The 21,431-nt window shown below is 44.2% G+C and overlaps 2 protein-coding genes across 5 annotated transcripts in view; one reads left to right on the top strand and one right to left on the bottom strand.

Moving 5' to 3' along the window:
- zfyve26 (zinc finger, FYVE domain containing 26) overlaps nt 1-10,420 on the top strand; it is a 125,702-nt gene extending 115,282 nt beyond the window's left edge. For all 3 annotated transcript variants that reach the window (XM_068039427.1, XM_068039426.1, XM_068039428.1), the window contains 2 exons: nt 4,050-4,100; nt 7,398-10,420. In XM_068039427.1, the coding sequence (XP_067895528.1) occupies nt 4,050-4,100; nt 7,398-7,601 (255 nt within the window). In that variant the 3' untranslated portion in view covers nt 7,602-10,420. The remainder of the gene's footprint in view (nt 1-4,049; nt 4,101-7,397) is intronic.
- Nucleotides 10,421-10,543: 123 nt separating this feature from the next.
- rdh12 (retinol dehydrogenase 12) overlaps nt 10,544-21,431 on the bottom strand; it is a 29,777-nt gene continuing 18,889 nt past the window's right edge. Inside the window, exons 5-7 of one of the 2 annotated variants that reach the window (XM_068039433.1) lie at nt 16,946-17,155; nt 14,511-14,700; nt 10,544-10,639 (exon numbers count right to left, since the gene is read on the bottom strand). In XM_068039433.1, the coding sequence (XP_067895534.1) occupies nt 10,588-10,639; nt 14,511-14,700; nt 16,946-17,155 (452 nt within the window). In that variant the 3' untranslated portion in view covers nt 10,544-10,587. Of the gene's footprint in view, nt 10,640-13,937; nt 14,166-14,510; nt 14,701-16,945; nt 17,156-21,431 lie in introns of those variants that run through there. The other variant, XM_068039432.1, reaches the window with a different exon arrangement.

Raw genomic sequence — 21,431 nt, 5'->3', positions numbered from 1 at the left:
GTCCTGCCCACCCCTCTTTGCGTTCCCCCTCTATGTTTTCCATCTCACTCTCTGTTCTCCCCCCTCTCTCTGTATTCCCCCCCTCTCTCTGTTTTCCCCCCCTCTCTCTGTTTCCCCCCCTCTCTCTGTTTTCCCCCCTCTCTCTCTGTTTTCCCCCCTCTCTCTCTGTTTTCCCCCTCTCTCTCTGTTTTCCCCCTCTCTCTCTGTTTTCCCCCCTCTCTCTCTGTTTTCCCCCCTCTCTCTCTGTTTTCCCCCCTCTCTCTCTGTTTTCCCCCCTCTCTCTCTGTTTTCCCCCCTCTCTCTCTGTTTTCCCCCCTCTCTCTCTGTTTTCCCCCTCTCTCTCTGTTTTCCCCCTCTCTCTCTGTTTTCCCCCCTCTCTCTCTGTTTTCCCCCCTCTCTCTCTGTTTTCCCCCCTCTCTCTCTGTTTTCCCCCTCTCTCTCTGTTTTCCCCCCTCTCTCTCTGTTTTCCCCCCTCTCTCTCTGTTTTCCCCCCTCTCTCTCTGTTTTCCCCCCTCTCTCTCTGTTTTCCCCCCTCTCTCTCTGTTTTCCCCCCTCTCTCTCTGTTTTCCCCCCTCTCTCTCTGTTTTCCCCCCTCTCTCTCTGTTTTCCCCCCTCTCTCTCTGTTTTCCCCCCTCTCTCTCTGTTCCCCCCTCTCTCTCTGTTCCCCCCTCTCTCTCTGTTCCCCCCCCTCTCTCTGTTCCCCCCCTCTCTCTGTTCCCCCCCCTCTCTCTCTGTTTTCCCCCCTCTCTCTCTGTTTCCCCCCCTCTCTGTTTTCCCCCCTCTCTCTCTGTTTTCCCCCCTCTCTCTCTGTTTTCCCCCCTCTCTCTCTGTTTTCCCCCCTCTCTCTCTGTTTTCCCCCCTCTCTCTCTGTTTTCCCCCCTCTCTCTCTGTTTTCCCCCCTCTCTCTCTGTTTCCCCCCCTCTCTCTCTGTTTCCCCCCCTCTCTCTCTGTTTCCACCCCTCTCTCTCTGTTTCCCCCCCTCTCTCTCTGTTTCCCCCCCTCTCTCTCTGTTTTCCCCCCTCTCTCTCTGTTTTCCCCCCTCTCTCTCTGTTTTCCCCCCTCTCTCTCTGTTTCCCCCCCTCTCTCTCTGTTTTCCCCCCTCTCTCTCTGTTTTCCCCCCTCTCTCTCTGTTTTCCCCCCTCTCTCTCTGTTTTCCCCCCTCTCTCTCTGTTTTCCCCCCTCTCTCTCTGTTTTCCCCCCTCTCTCTCTGTTTTCCCCCCTCTCTCTCTGTTTTCCCCCCTCTCTCTGTTTTCTCCCCTCTCTCTCTGTTTTCCCCCCTCTCTCTCTGTTTTCCCCCTCTCTCTCTGTTTTCCCCCCTCTCTCTCTGTTTTCCCCCCTCTCTCTCTGTTTTCCCCCCTCTCTCTCTGTTTTCCCCCCTCTCTCTCTGTTTTCCCCCCTCTCTCTCTGTTTTCCCCCCTCTCTCTCTGTTTTCCCCCTCTCTCTCTGTTTTCCCCCCTCTCTCTCTGTTTTCCCCCCTCTCTCTCTGTTTTCCCCACTCTCTCTCTGTTTTCCCCCCTCTCTCTCTGTTTCCCCCCCTCTCTCTCTGTTTCCCCCCTCTCTCTCTGTTTCCCCCCTCTCTCTCTGTTTCCCCCCTCTCTCTCTGTTTCCCCCCTCTCTCTCTGTTTCCCCCCTCTCTCTCTGTTTCCCCCCTCTCTCTCTGTTTCCCCCCTCTCTCTCTGTTTTCCCCCCTCTCTCTCTGTTTTCCCCCCTCTCTCTCTGTTTCCCCCCCTCTCTCTCTGTTTTCCCCCCTCTCTCTCTGTTTTCCCCCCTCTCTCTCTGTTTTCCCCCCTCTCTCTCTGTTTTCCCCCCTCTCTCTCTGTTTTCCCCCCTCTCTCTCTGTTTTCCCCCCTCTCTCTCTGTTTCCCCCCCTCTCTCTCTGTTTTCCCCCCTCTCTCTCTGTTTCCCCCCCTCTCTCTCTGTTTTCCCCCCTCTCTCTCTGTTTTCCCCCCTCTCTCTCTGTTTTCCCCCCTCTCTCTCTGTTTTCCCCCCTCTCTCTCTGTTTTCCCCCTCTCTCTCTGTTTTCCCCCCTCTCTCTGTTTTCCCCCCTCTCTCTCTGTTTCCCCCCCTCTCTCTGTTTCCCCCCCTCTCTCTCTGTTTCCCCCCCTCTCTCTCTGTTTCCCCCCCTCTCTCTCTGTTTCCCCCCCTCTCTCTCTGTTTCCCCCCCTCTCTCTCTGTTTCCCCCCCTCTCTCTCTGTTTTCCCCCCTCTCTCTCTGTTTCCCCCCCTCTCTCTCTGTTTTCCCCCCTCTCTCTCTGTTTTCCCCCCTCTCTCTCTGTTTTCCCCCCCCTCTCTCTGTTTTCCCCCCTCTCTCTCTGTTTTCCCCCCCCTCTCTCTGTTTTCCCCCCCCTCTCTCTGTTTTCCCCCCCCTCTCTCTGTTTCCCCCCTCTCTCTCTGTTTTCCCCCTCTCTCTCTGTTTTCCCCCTCTCTCTCTGTTTTCCCCCTCTCTCTCTGTTTTCCCCCTCTCTCTCTGTTTTCCCCCTCTCTCTCTGTTTTCCCCCTCTCTCTCTGTTTCCCCCCTCTCTCTCTGTTTCCCCCCTCTCTCTCTGTTTCCCCCCTCTCTCTCTGTTTCCCCCCTCTCTCTCTGTTTCCCCCCTCTCTCTCTGTTTCCCCCCTCTCTCTCTGTTTCCCCCCTCTCTCTCTGTTTCCCCCCTCTCTCTCTGTTTCCCCCCTCTCTCTCTGTTTCCCCCCATTCTCTCTGTTTTCCCCCCTTTCTCTCTGTTTTCCCCCCTTTCTCTCTGTTTTCCCCCCTCTCTCTCTGTTTTCCCCCCTCTCTCTGTTTTCCCCCCTCTCTCTCTGTTTTCCCCCCTCTCTCTCTGTTTTCCCCCCTCTCTCTCTGTTTTCCCCCCTCTCTCTCTGTTTTCCCCCCTCTCTCTCTGTTTTCCCCCCTCTCTCTCTGTTTCCCCCCCCCTCTCTCTGTTTCCCCCCCTCTCTCTCTGTCTCTAATCACCTCTCTCTCTGTCTCTAATCACCTCTCTCTCTGTCTCTAATCACCTCTCTCTCTGTCTCTAATCACCTCTCTCTCTTTGTTTCCCCCCCCCAGACAGTTGCTCTGAGTGGGAGCGCTCAGCAAAGCAGCTTTGTGGTTGGTGAGTTTGTTTAAAAACATCGTGCTGAGTTTCACAGCTGACGACTGCTGAAGCAGGAACGCGCTTCGCAACATCAGACAGATACAAGGTTTTCCAATGGGTTTTTTAAAAAAGTGGAAAAGCCCTGAATCTGTCAAAGTTGGGAAGCGCATTTCTGCTTCAGCAGCTATTAGCTGTGAAACTCAGTGTGATGTTTTTAAAAAGGCCGGTCTGCAAGAAGACAATAGAAAATTTCCCATCTCCAGTCATGGAACCCTGGCGAGAATGAGTAATGGCCCTGGGTACAGTTTACACCCCCAGGCCGGATGGAAACCTTTGGTGGGCTGGATCCTGGCCCACAGGCCGGACGTTGGACAACCCTGTTCGACAAGTTGCACAGGTTGGCTAAGGCCAGTTGAGATTCAGCTGTTCTGAGCGGTAACCTATGATGCTGAATTTTTTCTCTTCCACCTCTACCACTATATAGGGAAAAAAATTGCCAGCCACTTTCTCTATTTTCTTCCTTTCTGAGCCCATACTGAGTGACATACTCTACTGAGAATATGCAGAACACTGCTTTGTAAACTGTTATTTCCCTTCTCTCTCCCTTGGGGAAGTTCTGGGTGTCCATATCTGGAGATCAGGAAAGGCACACATAGGTAGTTGCAAGGTCCTTCCTGGCAACTCAATCACATTGCTTGTCGATGTGTTCTTTTTAGAGCCAGTTATTTAAGGTCAATGTTTTCGTAAGCTATGCACTTGTTGACCTTTTGTTGGAAAAGGTTTATTCCATGAGTAACACAAACCAGTTAAATTATTGGTGGAATAAATGTGTATTGAGTAATTTGACATCAAGTATGTTTTGTTCAAGAAATACCATAAATTCTGTGTGATATTAATAGCAATCTACTGTGTGTGATATGGGCAATTGAAATAGCCTCAGTAATGTACCTACAGATTGATTGATTCTTTTATCTTTTTGCAGTCAAAAGACCTAGAGAAACTGATTCTTGAAATGAAGAAAGATGAAAATAAGGTAAGCAAGTATTGGAAATAAGCTGAAACTTTTCCGTCACATAGAAAAGATATTTTTGGAGCTCCCAATGAAGGCTTTCAAAGTTAGAAGGTAGGTTAACTCTTGGTTCAGCAAATTTATCCAGTCACCAGTTGAACTGTCCAGATTTGAAGATCATAGGCTCAGTTGCCTAAATGCTGCTCCTGTTACAACAGCAGTATTCCTGACCTCAAACAGAGGTTACATTAAGGACAGTGAATAATAGAAACAAATCTTTCCTCGGGGCAGCCAGCAAAATAATCATAATCCCAGTCAAACAGTAACATACCAAGAATGACATGTTCTACTTGTACACAAAATGTCCAGGTATTTGCTAGGGAACTAAGTCTAGGGGGAAATAGAAGATTTTTTTTCCCCCCTGCACCCCACCCCCAACCCTTCCATCCATTGATATTTTACAATTAACCTCCATGCTACTGAATTTGAACTTGCCAATCAGCTTTCCTCTGGCAGCACTGCAACAGCCCTAACCAAGGTCACAAAGTACATCCTGTTACTGAGACCATGGTATATTATCCTCGACCTTACTACAAGCTTTGACGTGGTCAACAACACGATCCTCCAAAGTCTTTCCTCTTATCTAACTCAGTGGGATTGCCCTCTCTTGGGTAACTTATTGTAGCCAGAACATCTCCAGCAATGACTTCTCTTCCTCATCTTGTACCATTTGCTCTGGAATCCTCCAAAGATCTATCCTTGACCTCTCCTCTTCCTGATCAACAAGCTGCCCCCTGGTGAATTCATTTGTAGACATGGGGTCAACATCCACATGTATGTTCACCACCCCAGCTCTACCTCTCCATGTCCTCTCTCAATCCGTCTACTGTCTCTACCTTGTCTACTGTTGCTTGTCCAATATCCAGTCTTGGATCAGCTGCAGTTTTCTCCACTTAAACATTGGGTTGACCAAAACCATTGTCATCAGCTCCTGCCACACACTTCATCCCTTCACCACTGATTCCATACTCTTCCCTAGTTGTTCTCTCAGGTTGAACCAAATTGTTCATAACCATTGTGTCCTGTTTGACCATGAACTGAGCTTCTGACTTGACAACCTCACTATCACGAAGACTGCCAACTTCCACCTCTGTAATATAACCTGTCTGAAGATATTTGCTGCTGAAAGCCGCAAATGTGCTTTTGTTAAATCATACTTTACTATTCTAATGGTCATCAGCTGATCCATAACTCCGTTTCTTGTAACCTATCCAACACTAAGCTGACCCACCACATCTGTCCCTGCCAACCAACATTGGTTCCCTGTCTGTCAGCATCTCAGATTTAAAATTCTGATTCGCATGTTTAAGTTACTTCATGGCTTTGGATTTCCCCATCTATACATCCTCCTTGAGCCCCGCAAACCTTCCCTCACCGAATTCTTTGATTTTTGCAAAAGGCCTAGGGTTCCTGCTTTTGAGGGTTATCCCTTGATCCCTGCTGGAAGTGTTCATGTTTATATGTCACATGGCTTGCCAATACTTACTGTTTGTTCTCGCACAGTAAATAATATCCACTTTTCTGAATTATTGGCAGACACTTGGCGCCAGTAAGACGTCAATGCTAGGGAAGGGAAGTTTTGCAGAGGAGAACTAAACTTGCTGCTTCCCACCTAGATTCAGTTTTAATTCTAAATATCTGGATATTTTGTGTAAAACTATAACTCGTTCCTTTCTGTCTTACTGTATGACCATGTTTATGATTACTTGCTGCTTGTAATGCAAGGAAGTTGGCATTTATTTTTTACTGCCCTTAATGTGATCTCTGGTTATGGTTATGATTGAAAGATGTACCAATAATGGATTAGGATTCAGGAATGTATGTGATGACTAGTTTGGTTGTTGCATCATCCTGCACAGACTAATTTGTTGAGAGGAATCCTCTCTAGATGTGAAAACTGAACAGAACACATTTTGGCTGCTTTTCTACAGCAGCCTGGGAAAGTGAGAGAACTGCACCGCTTTCTCCTACATTTAGCTTTGCAACAGTTTTCTTGCAAAATGACTGCACAGGAGGCCCGACATTCAATGCATTCACAGATTCACATGTATTTACTGGCTTCAATAAGATTGGCAAAGACTGTGTCGAAGACTTATTAAAAAAGGATCTTCCTTGCCCTTGGAGGTCAGAAGCACAATTGAAGAGGTTTGTCTTTAGGATGATGTTGAAAGTAGCAAGGAGATGACAAGTTGCAGATGCTGAGGGGAGGGACATTATGAATGAAGGAGCAGGGAGCAAAAATGTCAGCTTGTATTGAGTAGATGGAGAGTATATTAAGGGACATGAGGTTGGAGCAGTTTGCAGAACTGGGAAAGACAAGGCTATGGAGGGAGTTGAAGGTGAGGAGGAGGATCTTAGGCAATTCATTGGGTGACCGGGTGCCAGTGGAGCTTGCTGGCACTGCAGGCTTTAGAGTGGGTGAGGATGCATAATTCAATATGAAATCCTGAATTACAGCAGCGAGGTTGAACTTGTCTCATTGACGTCGTGCTCAGTGCAAGATCAGAGGAGGAAGGCTTCAACATATTTGTAATATATAATGAAAACAAAAATACTGGAAATACTCAGCAGGTCTAGCAACATTTGTGGAGAGAGAAATAGTTAATGTTTCAGGTCAGTGACATTTCATCAGAACCGTATTTCATAATCATATTTCTGGTTGCTTTTGGTGAATAGCCTTCTGGATGGCTTGTATATCGGGAGAGTTGGTAGAAAGATTGTTAGAGAGATCAAGCCTCCGGGTGTTAAACACATAGATTATCATATTAGTAATAACATATTTCTGCGGTCTATCCTATAGGAATGCGTGGGCAATTGCAAAGCCAATTCACAATGGAAAAGAATCCACTTCACACTGCCTCGCATTGACCTCCTCATAACACACACTGATGTTAACTTAAGTGAACATTTAATTTTTACTGTGTCCTTTGCATAGTGATAATGAGCTCATGCAGTAAAAATTACAAAATGCTGCTGAGGTAAAAACCTCATAGAGGTTATTTTTTCCTTTTGGAAAGGATTGTATCTTTAAGAGAAATCTTCACAATTTGTAACATTTGACAAATCAGGTTCTGTGCAGTACACGCTGCTTAAATTTCTCCCAGAACTCTTAACACTACAAGATAGGGGAGGAAGTCAGTAATTAAAATTGGTGAACTCCACCTGAGCTTTGGAAAAGACTCCATGTATAATTTCTACAAAGGTTTGATCTGTACATTCCAGAAGATATCTTGTAACTTAGCGTTCTGGTTGTATCCACAGATTAAAGCTTTCATGTTATGTAATAAGTACCGCTCAGCCTACTTGGTGGCTGTGAAGCTTGAACCAGTGCAGGCAGTGCACGTTGTACGGGAAGTATTGGCGGCTGCTGAAAGAGCAGAGGATGAACTCATACCGAAGATCTGTAGGGACTGGCTGAAATCACATCAGCCTAAGACTTTGCCGCAAAAAACCCACAGCAAGTAATCTGGAAGGAGAGTGAGGACAGACAGGATCATAATTACTACCTCAAGAAAATTTTCCATGAAACATTATTAGATTCAACAAGAAACGGAAGAAAATGAAGTCCTAAATATTATTTGGACAATCATGGGTGTAGCAGTATCATTTTGTTACATTACCTGATGAAATCGTTTGAGGGTGTTTTTTGTTTGAATTTGAAAACGTAACTGTTGGAACTGTTTCTGCTCCTGCACCTGCAGCGCCTGTTTCTAGACTTATTCCAAGTTAACTCCCTTCAGACAGGAGTTGGCTACAACCAGCCGATTGGAATGTGACACTGTAATAGCTGGTTCAATGTTAGCAGAGCTTTAAAAGAGTGCACGTTACTGACGCTCCAGCTTTTTGAGAAGTGTGATTTGATTTGAGTGTAGCCTACCTGGATTGCCAATTACATGTGTTTGTGGTTGGTCTTTGTGGTTGCAAAGCCTGAACTTCAGTTGGTCTGACTAACCCTATGGCACCGATTTGATCAGACCATCCTTACAGGAAACCAGAAGTTGCAGTACCACAACCAATGTGAATTGATATATTTACAGTGCAGTTTTTACTGTAACCTGAGTTTAAGTTCCAAATTACAATGTTGAATTTGCTGTATTGACCTTTTGGCTGTGAACCCTGGCTCACCCACCCACCCCTTTGCTAAGCAAAGATTCACAAATTTCAGTATGACAGCCAGCTAAGTATTTCACTGATATTTTTGAAATGAAGAAGTTGTCTTGATTCCTGCTGCTGTCAGTCAGCAGCTTGTGAATCCTACATGTAGGCTCATGACTAGAGGTGAACAAGTAAAAGCAGTGTTTTTCCCCTCCTTCCTTTTCTATCATTTTCCTCCCCCACTGCTTTTAAGATATTGACTCTTTACTGTGTAGGGTTCATGAGTGCCTGTGGCTCTCTGGTACCTCACATAAATGCCCCACATGTGACCTGAGATGGTGAATGCCAGCTGACCATTCCATTGTGGGGCCATCACAGCTTGCACATGACCCTGTCATCTCCATCAAAGAGGAGTCACTGAATGGCAGAAACCTGGGCTGTTTCCCCCGCCCTGCTTTTCTTCACCCCAACCAGTGGTGCTGAAATTAACTGTAGAGCTTCTTCTGCCACCCTGGCTGACATCAACTAATGCAGCACAAGTCTGAGATATTACTGCCCATACAAAAAATACCACATCACTATCTGTCATCAGATGGATTTGGGGGTTAATTTGTTTTTATGTTCAAACTTGGATTATTCTTGGAAGTAATTTTGAGATAACAAAAATCAGATGGTTATGAAGCTATTAACTTGAAAATGGTTTGTCACGTTTGACATCAAATAGAAATACAAGGACAAGTTCCTTTGTATTTTAAGTAAGTAGCTAAAATCCTATTTGTGTAGATTCGAGTACAAATGTGTACATACTTCTCCATGTCAAAACTATATATTTTTAAGCACTAAGCTCAGTTTTCCAATTTGTAACTTCCCGATTTGATGTACTTCGATAAATGACACTGCAGTTATTTGCATGATAGATTCATGAACTGGACTTGTTGTTCTGCAAAAGTATAACATAGGGCTCCACTTTACAAAATATCACCAACTGTTACAATAAGTCATTGCAATAGTACATCTAGCTGGCAGCAGAGTCCAAATACTTGCTTGTCAAAGGTGTGCCTTGTTTATCCCTTTCAGGAGTTGGGAGATAGATAACTTCAGTATATTTGGGAAATGTCACATCAGACATTTTTAACTTCAGATTTAAAAGTGACAGCTTGCTGCTATACTTCCAATGCCAGATATATTGACTTACATGTCAGTGGCAACATTTTAGAAAGGTGCATCTTCAAATTCTCATGCTAAGTGTTTTAACAGCAGTCATGCTAAACTCTGAATATCGTAATGTCTTTTGGTTTTCTGACTGAGGACTGATTGAATACATTTAAAAATGATAGTTGTCTCTTTGGACAAATAATGCAGCATAAAAATGTTGCAGTCAACTTGAATTTAATAGAATGCCTCTATAGAAATAATAAAGGACGTACTTTATGTAGTCAGTCTGAAAGCAATTCAGAACCGAAAACTGATCATCTGTATTGATGCAATGACCATGTAATACAGGGACCTTCTTTTCCTTTCCCAATGTAATATTTTCTTGCACTTTCATAGAGACGCCTTATTTTTATAATGTATACAATTGAGATTTTTATATTTGGAAGTTTTAAATTCTGAGAACTTTATTCAGAGTCATCAGTGTAATGAGCATCATATCAGTCTTGTAACGCAAAAGTAAAATACTGTGGATGCTGGAAATCTGAAATAAAATCAAAATCCTGGAAATACTCAGCAGGTCAGTCAGCATCTGTGGCAAGAAAGCGTGTTAACATGTCACATTGATGACTTTTCATCAGAACTGGGAAGTTTACCCAGTTCTGGTGAAAGGTCATCGACCTGAAACATTAACTCTGTTTCTATCTCCGCAGATGCCGCGTGACCTGCTGAGAATATCCAGCATTTTGTGTTATTATTTCAGTCTGTAAAAGTTGTTCTGTAAGAAACTTATATTGGTGACATGACTGATGAGAATGTTGCATCATGCAGTTTCTCGTGTATTAGCGTTCATTAATTGTGGATCCTCTGTAGTACAATGTATGATATTTTTGTAAATATTACAATTCACAAATGCGATAATGATACAGGACTGTAAATATGATCATATATTGTAATATTGAAAGTCTGGAAAAAACTAGGTTTACTGTATTTAGAGTAGGACAAGGCTGCAATCAATAAATATCGAAAACATTGTTTTCAGGCCTAAACAGAAATCTCATTCTGCTTATCTAGGGCTGGAAATAAGTGGCATAATGAAGTTATAACTCTTGCAGATGTGCTAAATTGCTTTAACACCATTCTTTTGAAAAAAAAAATGCATAATACTGCACACTTCTCCCAAATTTCTCTGTAGTGAGGTTCTTTATTCAATGGAGTCCTTGTATTCTACCAAATCTTCATCGGGAAATGTGTGCCTGTCACAATAAGCAGAATTTTACAACAAACTTGTAATTACAAAAAAAATTGAGTAAATTGCATGGAATAAGAAACCCCCAACAAATGCAGCATGTTTTAAACTTAAAAATAAATTAGATTAAATGCATATGGTTAAAGATTTCTGATTACCTGGGTAGCCAGTAAGCCTGTGTGTGTGTGAAATTGGACACAGTAGATGCCACTCGTAAGCTTCATCAACCTTTATTCATGCAACTTCTTTGGAAACTAATTAATTCTCTCGCTATTAGTCCTCTTGAGATTTTGGCTAGGTCTGACATTGAGCATACATTGGAATTGAGTTGGATTGATCTGGTATATTCTATTTTGCTATTTCTTGCAAGGTTATATGATTTATATGCAAGAAATAGTCTGTTAAATTGTAATAGTTAAATTAACAGGTATGACCATCAGGTTTCAGTACTTCACTTTTTATTGCATTAACTGATGAAAGTATAAAAGTGAAGACAATGCTACCTGGTCTGTGCAGGGGCTCAGCTTTTACTGCCCAGGAGCCTTAGTATTTGAAGGATATCTAGCTCTCTGTCTCAGATGTTTGTTTAGAAATAATCAGCAGAAAGCAAAATGTGAAAAATTACATTTCGAGATTTTATTACTGAGCAACTTATGCTAAAATGTATTTTTCTCATTTCTTACCTGCCTCCCCTCTCCTTCAGCAAGAGGTATCGTGCGACACTGACTTCACTGCTGACACTTCCTTCCCTGGAGAAAATTAGTCCCTCTCTGTTTAATCCTTTTAAGAATTAAAATGTTGAAGGTTCCTAGCAGCAAAAATGCTCATGAGTTTTGTTTTAGTGTGCCAAAGTTAGCAAGTGTGTAATTAGAAGGTAGAGGTTCAATTGGGCTATGTAGGGAGTGGGGTTTTGGACATTGCTGTAATTGAAATTGTCTATTTCCTTCTTCATACAGGAGTCTAGTATTAAAATCTGGACAACAGACTATAATTTTCTCTCATCTCTATGGTAAAATAAAAGGTATTAGGACCATCATAATTGCTGGAAGATCAAATTATTTCAAATTAACTGACTTCTACATTAAAGTTGTAGCTGATATGCTATTTAAAAGGTAGATGAATGTTTCAGAAGTTGGGCAGATTTTATTTGGCATACATTATGTTGAGTACGGGGCATTGCAGACTTAGTGATGAACAATGATTGTATTGTGAGAGCTCCACGTCTGAAAGACTACGCAAAGAAGTTTATCGTTGATTTGTTTAATATTATGCAACATTTGAATAATGCTCTGTTTTACTGTAAGGTATTAGCTTCTATGGTTGCAAAATTGCACTATAAAAAGCACTTTAAACTGTATAGCAACTCAACTCAGCTTTACTGTGGGAATAACATTAAATACCAAATAAGTTGGAATTGTTTCTCTAACCATTATGAAACTGAACTAATGTAAACTGGTCTTTTCATTTTAAGAGAAGCTCCAGATAATCCTTTAATAGTTATTGTAAATGTTTCGAATCTGGAGCTAAAACAGCACAGAGCTTGTACATTTAATCAGTTTTTGCTAAACTAGTAAACTTTGTCTATTAAAATTATAACTTTATGCATCAGTGACTATTTTTGGAATTTCAAATCACAATTTTTATGACTGATATAAATGCATAATTGTCAAAATATATAGCTTGTTTATATGTGAAATGTACTGATTCAGATTTATATATTTATTGTGCTGTACTTAGATTTGCATCTTTAGCCTACGAAAATATATAGGCTGATGGTCTTGCAAAGCAGTGCATTGTACAGAAGTGCTTCACCACAATCATCAACAAGTTGTATTTATAAACATTCCAAGGCACTTCATAGGAGCATTTTAAAGCAAAATTTGACACCGAGCCACATGACATATTAGGACAGATGACCAAAAACCTGTGAAAGAGACAGGTTTTAAAAAGAAAGACTTGCATTTAAATAGCACCTTGCATGACACTGGACATCCCAAAGCACGTACAGCCACTGAAGACTTCTGAAGTGTCATCACTGTTGTAGGAAATGCAGCAGCTAATTTGTGCACAGTTCTTTTGGGCCTCCTTATCTCGAGAGACAATGGATACGCGCCTGGAGGTGGTCAGTGGTTTGTGAAGCAGCGCCTGGAGTGGCTATAAAGGCCAATTCTGGAGTGACAGGCTCTTCCACAGGTGCTGCAGAGAAATTTGTTTGTTGGGGCTGTTGCACAGTTGGCTCTCCCCTTGCGCCTCTCTTTTTTCCTGCCAACTACTAAGTCTCTTCGACTCGCCACAATTTAGCCGTCTTTATGGCTGCCCGCCAGCTCTGGCGAATGCTGGCAACTGACTCCCACGACTTGTGATCAATGTCACACGATTTCATGTCGCGTTTGCAGACGTCTTTATAACGGAGACATGGACGGCCGGTGGGTCTGATACCAGTGGCGAGCTCGCTGTACAATGTGTCTTTGGGGATCCTGCCATCTTCCATGCGGCTCACATGGCCAAGCCATCTCAAGCGCCGCTGACTCAGTAGTGTGTATAAGCTGGGGGTGTTGGCCGCTTCAAGGACTTCTGTGTTGGAGATATAGTCCTGCCACCTGATGCCAAGTATTCTCCGAAGGCAGCGAAGATGGAATGAATTGAGACGTCGCTCTTGGCTGGCATACGTTGTCCAGGCCTCGCTGCCGTAGAGCAAGGTACTGAGGACACAGGCCTGATACACTCGGACTTTTGTGTTCCGTGTCAGTGCGCCATTTTCCCACACTCTCTTGGCCAGTCTGGACAAAGTAAGCCCCCACAAACAGCAATGTGATAGTGACCAGATAATCTGTTTTTGTGATGTTGATTGAGGGATAAATGTTCGCCAGGATACTGGGGATAATTCCCCGGCTCTTGGAAAGGCGGCAATATCTTCAAGAACTTTCAGATTTCTGTCATCCGCAGTATTTTGTTTTTGGACAACTTTTTTTATTTCCTTACTTTAACATTTTGGTACAATGTTTACTCCTCATATACCATACAAAAACCTGAACTAAGTTTCCAAACCACAAAACAATGCTGGTCATTGAAGCAATGCTTCAGTACTATGTATGAGCAGTTAGTGCAATAATAGCTTTGATGATGCATTATCACCTGTTGAGATTTTGAAAGCTGGTTTGGCAACTAGTCTAAACCCTTGGGTATCCCTTAAAGAGCCAATATATTTAAAACTTGTATGGCTGTTGCTAGTTACACTTGCTACATAGGTTGCTGTTTGGATCTCTGCAGTGACCAACTTCAGAAACATCAACTTGATTATCAAAAAGTTGCACATTCTGGATTTATTTTAAATAGCAGCTGTCATAGCAGTGAGAGAAAGAAAGAAATCAATCTTCAGTCTGCCACTTTTGTGTTCTTGGTTTCCTTCTATTTTCATCTTTCGAGGACTTCAATCCCATTGAATTTTCAAAAGTTTGCAGCTGATATCCCATAACTTCTTGGCTGTTTCATCATTTCTACCTTGGGGAGCCACAAATGCAGGACTGCAGTCACTGTGGAGAAAACCAAACATATCTCATGCTGAAAATGGGAATGTGAATATGGGGTTCACCTTGTGTGTCTCACTCATTATCTAAAGAATGAGAGGGCATGATCTTGTTTTTCCAAGTATAACCCATTTAATTTTAATAGTTACAGCTAATAAGCAAAAAGTTAAATCAAGCCTACACCAAAACTCTGGAACCCATTTCCTCCTTCAGTATTTGTGCAAGCTTGGCATTACTACCAATACTTAGTTTCATTATCATTTTTTTCAACCTTGATGGTGTTTTGCACTTGGGGTCTTGCCCTTCATCCAGGTTTCTTAAATACATTTTCAAAAAAGATAAGTTCCAAACCTGAAATGTTTTCCAGAAATCTCTTGCAATTCTTCAGCTACAGCACAGTATATACTAGTCTGTGCACCCTGTTTTGGTGTTTTGATGAGGAAAGTGAGAACCTTCCATGCTAAGGACATGACGAAGGAGTGCCTGGTTAGTTCTGATTTGACGCAGCCAGGATGCACAGAATTCACGGTGACTTTAGTATCTATCAAGAAAAGAAACAAAGCTGAACCATCACTTGAAACTGGGCTTGCCATCATTGTGCATGAAACTTTGAACCTTCCTACTCTATGCAACTCAGCTACTCACTGCCTTAACCGGCTGAATCATAAGAACATAAGAAATAGGAGCAGGAGTAGCCCAATTAGCCCCTCAAGCCTGCCCCGTCATCCAATAAGATCATGGCTGATCTGCCCCAGACCTCATAGCCCTCAACTCCCTGATATTTCAAAAATCTATCTACTTCCTCTTTAAACACTTTCAGTTTTCTAGCCTCCACAACTCTCTGGAGTAGAGGTTCCAGACATTCACTACCCTCAGAGAAGAAATTCCTTCACATTGCTGTTTTAAATGAGTGTCCACTTATTCTGTAACTATGTCCCCTAGTTTGAGATTCCCCCACTATTGGAAACATCTTAACATCTACCCCATCAAGTCCCCTCAGAATCTTGTATGTTTCAATAAGATCACCCTTCTAAACTCTAATGAATAAAAGCCTAACCTGTTCAGTCGTTCTTGATGTCAACCCCTTCATCCCAGGAATCAGCCTAGTGAATCTCTTTTGAACTGCCTCCAATGCCAGTATATCCTTTCTTAAATACGAGGACCAAAACTGTACACAGTACTCCAGGTGCGGCTTCACCAACACCCTGTACAGTTGTAACAAGACTTCCCTATTTTTAAACTCCAACCCCCTAACAGTAAAGGCCAAAATTCCATTTGCCGCCTTAATTATTTGCTGTACCTGCATGATAACTTTTTGTGTTTCATGCACAAGAACACCCAGATCCCTCTGTGCTGCACTATTTTGGAGTCTCTCTCCATTTAAATAATAGTCTGCCTTTTGATTCTTCTGACCAAAGTGCACGACCTCACACTTTCCTACATTAAACTCCATCTGCCAAGTTTTTGCCCACTCACTCAACCTATCTATATCCATTTGCAGATTCCTTATATCCTCATCACAAAATGCCCTCCCACCTATTTTTGTATCATCAGCAAATTTGGATATATTACACTGGGAACACTTTCAATAATTTTACTTAAAAGTGTAGGATTCTTGTGGAGTTTGGGAATTTCCAGCATCAGCCAAGCTACCCCACTCCAACATGTTGCCTGACCGGCTACGCATTATCCATTCTCTCCTGAAATTGCTGACTCATGCTTGGATATAGTTCTGGTTGCTCTCTGGAACCTCGTCCAATGGTCTTTCTTCATTTGTGAGACATGATAAGTTGCAGCAGAAATGCCCTAAGATCAGCCTTAAATGCATTCTGAAAAGGGAGTCAGTAATCTGACTGCTAGGAAGAAAAGGGCTGATACTTAATAAACCATAAATACTTTTTCAAACAAAGCTTCCCTATCAGCGATAGAAAACAAGCCATTGAGGCCTTAGGCTCTTTGAAGGGGACATAAAGCAGTCCTGTCTTATTTTGGCCTGTGCGAGAACATTTGTGAACAAAGACCTAGGAAGCTAATGAGTAAATGAGCAACCTGACATATAGATGCTGCTGTTTCGTTGATCTGGAGGTCATCAGGGATATTAACATGGCTGCATGAGGTTATTAAGACCAGAAGAGCTGAACTCAAACACGTGACACTCAGAATTGAGGATGTTTCTTTGAAACTTTGGGATATATAAAATGGTGTTTTTGGTACTCAATGTCAGGCAGCAGTCTTTGGTTCTAGTTCTTTTAGTAGTCTTTATAACAGAAAGCGTAGATGTTTTTGGTTTGGTACATGAAGAAAGATGTCTCTGTCAAATCACAAAGTGCAAAATAGCTGGATCTTTCTAATTTAGATTTAGCTTACTGAAGTCCCCAATTAAAATAGCCTTTTTACAAATCCCTGATTCTTTATAGAATAAACTTTGGCCACATGGATCAGAGCTTAGCACACCACTCAATGGCATCATGGTACTGTGATCAGGAGCTGGATCTCTGGCTGCTTCCCCCCCCCATCACACACAGGAGTCCTGAAAGCAACTGTAACTTCCCTACCACTGCTCAGGGTGAGACCATAAGTCAGGGATTGTGCATTGGGACCTCCTTGATCTAGATACCTCGGTTACTCACTGGCATCAGATCAAAGATATGATAATATCTTAAACTGATACCGAAAAAGACAACATTTATTAGTTGTACCTTTGAACTATGATTGACTGACTTTGAACAGATAATCTTTCTATGCAATATTTTAACCAAATTGTGGAGATAACATTTGCATCTTACCTTTCAGACGCTTGGCCAATTCCCGAGTGAATAGCACATTTGCTAGTTTACTTTGGCAGTAGGCCAAGCCCCCATCATAACTCTTCTCACTCTGCAGATCGTTAAAGTTGATCCGACCGAAGACGTGAGCAAAGGACGATAAGTTTATAATACGAGCAGGAGCTGATCTTGTAATGAGATCAAGAAGCAGGTAGGTCAGCAAGAAATGCCCTAAAGGAAAGGAACGCAGAACAGTCCATATCATGATCTTTCTTAGATTTTCCACATCCCTGGGAAATTCCCTGTTGCATTTAGAATTCACAATTACCTTACTCTATTACAAAGACAAAATTCTCGTTAAATGCAGAAATACTCTGATCACTGCATACCAGTGATACCCCCTAAAGTTAAAGCACAAAGACTGGCAGTTATAGAGCATGTTCCACAGTGTTCTGCATCAATAAATTTCTTCAGAAGTGTCATCATTATCTAGGCAAACATGTAACTAATTTGCACACAAGGGGCTGAAGTTAGTCGTGCCGTCGGAGTTCCCGGCACTGGACCGAAAAGGCCGAGGGAATCCCGCCACGGCTTTTCGGAGCCAACAGGAGGGCTGGCAGCTCAGTAGTATTGGCAGCGCCACCGGAAGAGGTGGCGAGTACTGCACCATGCGTCGGAGCAAGCCCAGTGCTGGAGACCCGGACTTGAAGTTACTGAGGCAGGGTCGCCAGGGCCAGTCCAGCAGGCCCTGTGGATGGGGCGGGGGGGGAGGGGAAGGGGGGGTGGTGTTATGGGAAGTGGGTTGTTTGCAAGTAGGAGGTCCCTCCATGGGCCACGGAGGAGGCCCCCCCTCCCCCGCTGCTAGCTGAATTCCAGTGGCAGTGGGAAGAGGGCATTAAGTGGCTAATAAACTTAATCATGTTGTGATGGGAAGGTGATGGGCCATCTATCACCCCAGCCCCCATTGCAATTTTACGTCCCCCCCCCCCCAGCCTCCTAGCCCATCTCGGTGGGGCGGGCCCATTAAATCCAGCCCAAGGTGAGCTCATGGGCCAATAAGATAACCGTCCATTTTTATTTTTGGTGGTTGCTGGGGGCGGAATGTTGGCCTGTTCTCCTGTAAATAGTGCCCTGGGATCTTTTGCATCGAACTGAACCACTGGAAGAGGCAGAAAGGGCCTCAGTTTAGCACCACATTCAAAAGACAATGAAGTACACCCTTGAAATATCCGCTCAGATTATGGGGCTCAAATTCAACTTTGGTGACTTCAATGGAAAGGAAAATTGGGTGGGAAGTGCAATGGGCAACCGATTCACTACTACTACTTCTGTACTGCCGTTGAAGTTGAATGTCACTTTGTGACATTAGCTGCAGTTTTTGTAAAGGGATAAATGGAAGTGTGAAAGATAGAATTTTGCGATATCCTTTGGTTAAACTGTCCATTACTATTTATTCGACACTGATTTTCCATTTAGTTTTCTGAAGCATTTCACAATATAGGCTGGATTTTAAGCAGCCCTCGATGTCGGGATCTGCGCCGGTGGGGGCCTGAAGATGGCCCCGGATGAGGCCTGCCAGGGACCGCGACGCCGGCAGGGCCCGGCCTGATCCTCCTGGTGGCAGCGAGACACCGTGGCGACCTCCCCGCCGTTAGGTGACAGGACCACAATTTGAATAGTTAAATCAATTAAAATAATTTAAATAAACTTACGTTGCCTCCTGCTGTCCCGCTCCTATCTTCAGCCCAGTGGCTGGCATTCCCATGCCTTCGGTTCCCTGTCCGGGGAAATGAGACACAACACTGGTAGGGAGGGGGGAGGAGGTAAGTTTATCAGTGTGGAGGGGATGGGGGGAAAATGGAGTCAAAGTGTAGGGGATGGTAGGAAGGGTTGTAGTTTAAAGTTTATGTAATTTGCGGGGGGGGGGGGGGGGGGTGGGGTCTGCAAGGAAGGTCAGATGGTAAAGATAAGTTTTTTTGGGGGGGGGAAGGGCAAATAATTAATTGAATTGTTATTGGGGGTGGGAGAGGGGCAAAAGAACTGCTTTTACTTTATTTAAAGATAGAATGAATTAAATTTTTAAATTAGCTGGTAGGGCCTTTAAAAATGGCGTCAGCACCCACGCACAGGCAGCTGACATCATTGCCGGCGACGGACGGCCTGGCCCCTTCATGTGATTTGAGGAAGTGCCCCCCCCCCCCGTGCTTGGAATTGTGGCGGCTTTTTGGCGTGCGGCCCGCATAGGCAGGCCGCCATTTTTGAAGCTCGCTGCCAATCTCGATGGCGAGCTTATAAAATCCAGCCCATAGTGTCCAGCAACTGAGGGCTATTAATCAGAACTTGAATTAAATTATAAGCTTAATGGGTTAATCTATTAACCACAGTCAAACTAAATCATTTAGACTGGGAAGGCCCCAGTTTCTACCCTTGGTCTAGGATGAGTTACCTGATTTTGGCAGAATAGTATTAGGGTGCTTCAGTTGGCCCCAGTGTTCCTGGGCTAGGGTGTTTATGCTTCTTATTAGTTATCTATGCTGGAAGGTGCATGCATGTGAATTTAGGTATTGATAGGATCTGGCTCACTTTTTAAATCCTCCATGGCTAAAGTCTGGCCACCCGTGAAGAGCGACCACTCAGGTGTGGTGTCAGATGGCAGTTGTCAAGTGTGGCACTCTGTAGAGAAAGAGTCTGTGTCTTTAGGAGAGGAGAGGGGAGAAATTTGGGGGAAAAATGCAATGTTGCCTTTCAGTTTAATGGAACAAGTCCAGGGTCATATCCAGCAGGCCAAGTTAAACTGTTTTCTTTGGCTTGATTTGCAACTTTATCCAACCTATGCATAATAGAATCTAAACCTCACTCGTTCACATTAAGTTGACTGGGGTATTATGCTCTTATTAAGACAAAGTTAGGCCGAATTTGGCCTAACCATCAGCCTCAAGAAAATAAACATCATGGGACAGGACGTCAGAAATGCTCCATCCATCAATATCGGCGACCACGCTCTGGAAGTGATTCAAGAGTTCACCTACCTAGGCTCAACTATCACCAGTAACCTGTCTCTCGATGCAGAAATCAACAAATGCATGGGAAAGGCTTCCACTGCTATGTCCAGACTGGCCAAGAGAGTGTGGGAAAATGGCACACTGACACGGAATACAAAAGTCCGAGTGTTTCAAGCCTGTGTCCTCAGTACCTTGCTCTACGGCAGCGAGGCCTGGACAACCTATGTCAGCCAAGAGTGACATCTCAACTCATTCCATCTTCGCTGCCTTCGGAGAATCCTTGGCATCAGGTGGCAGGACCGTATCTCCAACACAGAAGTCCTCGAGGCGGCCAACATCCCAGCATATACGTCCTACTGAGCCAGCGGTGCTTGAGTTGGCTTGGCCATGTGAGCCGCATGGAAGATGGCAGGATCCCCAAGGACACATTGTACAGTGAGCTCGTCACTGGTATCAGACCCACCGGCCGTCCATGTCTCCGCTTTAAAGATGTCTGCAAACGCGACATGAAGTCCTGTGACATTGATCACAAGTCGTGGGAGTCAGTTGCCAGTGATCGCCAGAGCTGGCGGGCAGCCATAAAGGCGGTGCTAAAGTGTGGCGAGTCGAAGAGACTTAGCAGTTGACAGGAAAAAAGACAGAAGTGTAAGGGGAGAGCCAACTGTGTAACAGCCCCGACAACCAATTTTATCTGCAGCGCCTGTGGAAGAATCTGTCACTGTTGTGATGTAGGCAAATGCGTCAGTTGGTTTGCACACAGCAAGCTCACAGAAATGTGTTAAAGACTGTTGTGAAAGTGCTTCCTTTTTTAAAAATATTTTTTGAGGACTTGTGTTTTAGAATTGTGCAGATGGATTCACTGGATGCTGGACTTTTTTTTTCTGAAAGGGTCACTGGAGGGACTCTGTTTAAAAACATTTATTGGGGACTGAATTTTACACTCGGCGGACGGGAGCCGTCCACTGACTGGAAAGTCGGTGGTGAACCTGTCTCTGCTGGGCCTGGGGATCCGGCCTGCATTTTACGGTCCCTAGGCCTTTAATTGGTCTGAGGCGGGACTTCCACCTCTTGAGGTAGGAAGTCCCGCCTAATGGAGCTGCCAGCCAATCAGCGGGCCAGCAGTTCTTAGTCCCAACAGTGCCACTGGGAGTGGTGGCCACTGCTGGGACTTCAAACCAGCCATCGGAAGAAAGATCAAGGACGGCCCCGGAACAAGGTTTTGGATCCTCGCCGGGGGTGATCGGCGAGGCAAGGGTGGTCGACTGGGGGTACAGGGGGGGCGTGTTGGGGTTGGTTGGGACATCGGGGGTGGCCCTCCATTGGGAACAGGGTGCCTGATCATGAGGGCCCCCCCCACCCCCAGGCCGTCAGAAATCCGCCTGCTTTTAGTCAGACAGCTTTTCTCGGGCTTGGGTTGCCTGACCGGTCATGGGTAAAATCCCCGTGGCGGCAGGCGGAGGTCCTTAAGTGGCCATTAATTGGCCACTTAAAGGCTTTGATTGGCC

The sequence above is a fragment of the Heterodontus francisci genome, chromosome 9, assembly GCF_036365525.1.
Source record: "Heterodontus francisci isolate sHetFra1 chromosome 9, sHetFra1.hap1, whole genome shotgun sequence".
Classification (NCBI taxonomy): domain Eukaryota; kingdom Metazoa; phylum Chordata; class Chondrichthyes; order Heterodontiformes; family Heterodontidae; genus Heterodontus; species Heterodontus francisci.
Note: the sequence above shows the minus strand (reverse complement) of the source record. Positions and strands in the feature narration are given on the sequence as shown.